General features: G+C 46.8%; 1 protein-coding gene across 1 annotated transcript in view; it reads left to right on the top strand.

Annotated features, from left to right (window-relative positions):
• The window catches only part of STARD13 (StAR-related lipid transfer (START) domain containing 13), a 166,850-nt gene extending 160,782 nt beyond the window's left edge, over positions 1-6,068 (top strand). The window contains exons 13-16 of the mRNA XM_010835935.1: positions 1-57; positions 795-1,012; positions 4,721-4,897; positions 5,603-6,068. The exon at positions 1-57 is cut by the window's left edge and continues 22 nt beyond it. Of these exons, the coding sequence (XP_010834237.1) occupies positions 1-57; positions 795-1,012; positions 4,721-4,897; positions 5,603-5,720 (570 nt within the window). The 3' untranslated portion in view covers positions 5,721-6,068. The remainder of the gene's footprint in view (positions 58-794; positions 1,013-4,720; positions 4,898-5,602) is intronic.
• Positions 6,069-6,275: the final 207 nt, after the last annotated feature.

Here is a 6,275-nt window from a genome sequence, read left to right as displayed (position 1 = left end):
TTCAAAGGATGGGTCACGTGTCCAAGCACAGACAGCACAGAGCTTGCTTTCAAAAAGGTAATCTTGGGTCTTGGAAAAAAAATTTACTCCCAAAGAGCCACATCTAACAACCTGGAATTTGTTTTGCTTCGAAGGTGGCCCCTCTGTCTCCAGGGCTTGTCACACATAGGAACTGGTCAAAGCTCTGCACCAGAGTCTGACTATGTAACCAGGTAGCAGACTGTGGAGCCACCCTTCTGGACCCAGGCCGGGCTCTGCCCCTGAGCTGTGTGACGTTGGGCGAGTCACACTCCTGTCTGTGCCTCCATGCTCTCATTTGCATAACGGACATAATAACAGGACCACTACCAGAGAACATATATACACTGTGGATACTATGTATAAAATAGATAACTAATCAGAACCTACCCTGTAGCACCCGGAAGTCAGTGCTCTGTGGCAACCTAAATAGGAAGGAAGCCCAGAAAGAGGAGATATGTGTATACGTGTAGCTGATTCACTTTGCAAACACTAAGGCAACACTGGAAAGCAACTATACTGCAATAAAAATTAATTTTAAAAAAATGGAAAATAAAAAACTAAGAACAATGCTTAGCACATAGGGAGCACTGTGTGCTGCTGGTTATCGTTTTTACTGCCACTCTTCTTAAGCTTAAGGGTGAACATTTTAAACCTGAGGTGTACAGAATCACTGTCAAGTTCCATAATCGATGAGGCTTCTTGAACACCCAGTGAAGCCTGGTAGGTTCTGAAGAGCCAGGGACCTCTCAGCCGCTGCGGGTGTCTTTCCCCAGGTGGGAGACGGGCCCCCGCTGAGGCTGTGGAAGGCTTCCGCTGAGGTGGAGGCGCCCCCCTCGGTGGTTCTGAACCGCGTGTTGAGGGAGCGCCACCTGTGGGACGAGGACTTCGTGCAGTGGAAGGTTGTGGAAACGTTGGACAAACAGACTGAAGTCTATCAGTACGTGCTGAACAGCATGGCGCCCCACCCCTCCAGGGACTTCGTGGTTCTCAGGTAAGCCTGACCCTCTGCTCCAAAAGCAGGGTGAGAGCTGCAGATGGAAGCATGTCACTGCATTCTCCCACCGAAGTTCAGCCTCCACCGGGAACACTGGCGCCGGCCCTCAGTTCACTTCCCTCAGTGAAAACTGACTGCCGTATTCATGCCCGACCTCCTGCTTCTTTCACCCAATTCACAGTTCTGCCGTGCTCTCTTATGGCCCCTTTCATTATAGAGCATACGGTTTATTAGGCCATAAATATCGTTCATTTCCTTAGAACAGAGTCCCAAGAAGAGCTGCTGTTTGTCCAGCTGAACTTTCTGCCAAATTATGCAAATTGAATCTCACTGGCTTTTCTCTTGATTTTGTTTTTCTCCGCCTGGAAAAGGCAAGTCTTCAGTGGTGTGGCTCTCCATCCAGAGTGTGTGTAACTTCAGAATTCATCTGTATAACTTCACACGTTCAGACTATGCTCAGTCGTGTGCAATTCTTTGCAACCCCATGGACTGTAGCCTGCCGGGCTCCTCTGTCTATGGAATTCTCCAGGCAAGAATACTGGAGTGAGTTGCCTTGGTCTCCTCCCAGGGATCTTCCAGACCTAGGGATCTAATCCAGGTCTCCTGGATTGCAGGCAAATTCTTTATCCTCTGAGCCACCAGGGAAGCCCTTACGTGTTTATAAGTCATCCCCATGCAAGGAAACGTTGGCCCAGCCCTGAAGATCCAACTATGCTGAGACACTTGAATGTCCAGAAAGATTTCAGGGCCTGACAAGGCTTGAGACTCTGATCTCATCTGCTGAAATATTGCTTCTAATAGATTTGTGAGTTGAGTTCCAGACCCCTGTTCTCTGGATTTAGAATGGGATGCTTGACTAACAGTAGGCAGTGGGACAGTGGAGCTGTGTATGTTGGCTGGTGAGTCTGTACTGAATCGGAAAGAATGGGGATGGAGGATACTGACAAACCCAAATAAAATATAATTAAGTAAAAAAATTTTTTTTACTGATAACTGATGGTGAATACCATCTCTTCTCATATATTAGCAGTATTAAAAAAAAATCACTGGTGAAATTCCCAAATGCATATTTAAAATAGTTTCTTTATTAAACTAGTCTTGATGGCAAACTAAAGATTACTTTTCACATGAGCTATTTCTGCCTTTGGAATTGGTCCTTAGGACCTTGAATTTCAAGGGTCATTTTTTTTTTCACCCAAATATACATGTTTATCTTAGCCACAATGGGATGCTGGTGGAGAATGTGGGAAATTGTAAGCATGGCTTCTTGACACAGTTATTGGGACATTACTCATCTCATTGGAAGTTAAATTTTACACCTTCAGTGTTGCAAGCAAGAAGTCAAATAGTTCCAGGATGGCAGCCCTGGGAACTGGTAGGTTAGAGCCCTACCATGGTCCACTCTCCACTCCCCTTAGAGGAGGCTGAGGGCCAGAGTCCATTCATGGAACAGCCCTCCTCCCACTCTTCCTGCAGTGCCACCCGCCTGCCATTTTTAGAGTCCCATTCCATCCCGGCCTTGTGCCAGGCACTGTTGGAGACTCAAGATACTGCTGTGAACAGACCACAGTCCTGCTCTCTTGAGATTTATATTTTATTAGGAAGAGTCAATAAAGAATAAGCAAGGGGACTAGGATTTCTTTTCTGTTGTTGTTCAGTCACTAAGTCGTTTCTGACTCTGTGACCCCATGGATTGCAGCTTACTAGGCTCTCCTGTCCTTCACTGTCTCCCGGAGTTTGCTCAGATTCATGTCCATTGAGTCGGTGGTGCTATCTAATCATCTCATCCTCTGCCACCCCCTTCTCCTCCCGCCCTCAATCTTTCTCAGCATCAGGATCTTTTCTGTTGAGTTGCTCTTCACATTAGATGGCCAAAGTATTGGAGCTTCAGTTTCAGCATCAATCTTTCCAATGAATATTCAGGGTTGAGTTCCTTTAGGATTGACTGGTTTGATCTCCTTATAGTCCAAGGGACTCTTAACAGTCTTCTCCAGCACCACAGTTCAAAAACATCAGGTCTTTGGTGCTCAGCCGTCTTTATCGCCCAGCTCTCACAAGGCTGTGATCCATGAAGGGGTTACTTATCTTAGGGTGATACGTAAGATAGAGGGTCAGAGCAGAGTCTCACTGTGTTGATATTTGATCCAAGACTTGAAGGAGAGGGTGGGTGGACCATGAAGCTGAGGAAGGAAAACTCGGCACCCAAGAAGATGAATAATGAACCAGACATGTTGCTTGTAGCAGGAATTCCTTGTGGTTGTGATACAAGAGGTAGAAAGTGCCATGGATGGTCTCCTTTCAAGATTACCACGTTCACGTCTCACTTCATCCCTTTCTCTAGTTCCTCAGGAGGTTCCAGTGGTAGTCACTGAAGGCTTTTTCCATTTTATCCCCACAAATCTATACAACTTTCCGTCTTTGTTCTTAATTATAGCATCATGCATGAAAAGAGAATGCTCATACCCATGGAGAAGTTGCTAAGAAATTTTTTGGGCTTGCTTATTCCCAAGTTTCTTGGTAACATGTTTCTTGTGTGGTAGAAGAAGATGAAGTTATAGATAAGATAACTAAGCAAGGGGATAGGATTTGTGACTTAATAACTGAGATTATAATAACCAAACCCATATCCTGTGGTAGAAATGGTTGCTACAGAGATGCTCCTGACTTCCATCTACAACCTTTTCCTAAGTGGTACCCACTTCTATATCTTCCCTGGTGGCTCAGAGGTTAAAGCATCTGCCTCCGATGCGGGAAACCTGGGTTCAATCCCTGGGTCGGGAAGATCCCCTGGAGAAGGAAATGGTAACCCACTCCAGTATTCTTGCCTGGAGAATCCCATGGATGGAGAAGCCTGGTAGGCTACAGTCCACAGGGTTGCAAAGGGTCGGACACGACTGAGCAACTTCACTTACTTACCCCCTTCTATGCTTAAATAGCTCCAGTAACAATGAGCTCACTACTCCTCATACAGCCCATTCCATTTTTGAAGAGTACACATTGTGAGACAGCTCTTCTCTGCACTGGATTGAAACACACCTTCATATCTCTGCTTTCTGGAGTCAAATCAACTGTATTTATTTCTTCTCCCACTCAAGAGCCTCTCAAGGATTTGAAAGCAGTTAGCAGTCCACATGTGTCGAGCTTTCTTCTAACTGAGCATCGTCAGCTCATGTATCCTTTCAGACTTGAGTGGAGCATCACCTCCTCCAGGAAGCCTTCCCGTGTGCATGATCTCAGTTCTCGTTGCACAGCCTTATCACTGTGCTTGTCAGCGTGTTTCAGAGTTCTCTCTGGAGGTCTCTTTCTCCTCCTGATTGGACCTTTGTGTCTTCAATGGCTTCTCATAGCTTGCACATCCAGTAGATGTTTGGTGAAAGAATTGAATGAGCAAGTCCCGATTCCCAAATGGTGGGACCAGCAGGCCCTTCCGGAATGTGCAGGAGTCTCTGCAGCCTCAGTTTGGAATTTGGAAAGAATCTCTAAAAATTGCAAAGTCATTTCTGACCTCTGGGTCAGAGGAATGAGACCCCTGCTTTGAACCGCACTGTATAAGCTTTACACACACTTGTGAGAACCATTAGCTGAATCCAAGTAACTGGGCTAGGAATTTGAGCAAGAAAATGTCAGCGTAAGCCTCAGCGCCGTGCTCAGGGTTTTCTTTCTCTCTCCGCCGTAATTCCCACGTGTGGGTTTGTTTCGCTGCAGGACCTGGAAGACAGATTTGCCCAAAGGAATGTGCACCCTAGTGTCCCTGTCCGTGGAGCACGAGGAAGCCCAGCTCATGGGCGGCGTGCGCGCTGCGGTGATAGACTCCCAGTACTTGATAGAGCCATGTGGCTCGGGCAAATCGCGGCTGACCCACATCTGCAGGGTGGACCTGAGGTGAGTGTGGGCTCCTGGAGGTGGCAGGCACAGGGCCCTCTTTCCCATCTGACCCCTACTGCTCTGTCCTTTCCTCCTCCTGACCATTAACACATTGTCTCGATGATTACGAATCATGCCCCTCACTTCTCGTTCCAGCCGTGCTAAAATTCTGCCTTTCAGGAGAAGGGCCCATGCCCGTCTTTATTTTCCGTTTGTCCCACGTGTGCTGTGCTGCTCTCACGGGGCGAACGCCAGCACTGGCGCCTGGCACATAGCAGATGCTCAGGAAATACGAGTCCTCTTATGTTTCCTTCCAGCCTGTACGCTTTTCTGCTCCCTCCAGTTGCCCTCCTCTGAGAAGGAACTAATTTAAATCCAACCTTTTTCAGTGCATTCATGATGCTAAACTGAGTTCTTGGTCTGGGTGGATATAAACTGGGTTTTCTCCGTAAATTCTTGAATTAAGTCAGACTCATCCCTGAGAGGACGCTATCATTTGAAAGCACCTGGTGAATGCTGCAAAGACAGACCAAACCCTTAGCCAGGAAGGCTTTTCACGGGCCCGCATTGACAGAATGAGGTTCGCAGGTCCTCGGAGCAGCAGCCCCTCGGGGAAGGCAGGCGAGCTGACAGGCCGGGCACGGGCACGCCATGTTGACCGTGACAGACTGTTGTGATGTGGAAGAGGCTTTCCCACTTCCCTGCCCGTTTTTGTCCCCACAGAGGTCACTCCCCAGAATGGTACAATAAAGGCTTTGGACATCTGTGTGCGGCGGAAGTTGCCAGGATTAGAAACTCTTTTCAGCCCCTCATTGCTGAGGGTCCAGAGACTAAAATCTGAGTTTTCCCAAGTGTGACATCAAACTCAGGGAAGAGGAAGCGGAAGCAAACTGTGGGAGAGAGTGTGAGCGCGAGGAAGCAAGGGAGAGAGAGAGACCGATTGACAAGGTTACTGCTCAAAAGCAGAAGCACTGAGAAGTCGGAATGTCGAAGATGCAAGAATTTCTGAGAACTTTTCCTAGCCTTCCTGGAGATGGCTACATCCCTACTAATATAATATTTTTAAAAATCAAGAACATTTATCTATGTTACTTAAAATTAAATCGATTATTCCTTGTGCGTTGCCTAATTTTGCTATTTAAAGGCTTCTAAGAAGCACTATCATTAACTGTAAATAAATGTATGTAGAGCGTATGTACATATGTGTGTATATCTTTATCTTTACTGTATATATGTAAAATGTCAATTTTATATATAATTGCGTATTTTGAAAAGGAGTGCATCTGATCAGGTGAGCCCTTTCGGCACACGGTTCTTTCCAAGCCTCTCTGGGCCCTGTGTCCCCTCTGCCCTGTAAGCTGAGCAGAATCTGCTGCTAACACCAAAGTGTGAAAAC

Source organism: Bison bison, unplaced genomic scaffold (assembly GCF_000754665.1).
Source record: "Bison bison bison isolate TAMUID 2011002044 unplaced genomic scaffold, Bison_UMD1.0 scf7180017864056, whole genome shotgun sequence".
Classification (NCBI taxonomy): domain Eukaryota; kingdom Metazoa; phylum Chordata; class Mammalia; order Artiodactyla; family Bovidae; genus Bison; species Bison bison.
This window is presented reverse-complemented; position numbering and strand designations above follow the sequence as displayed.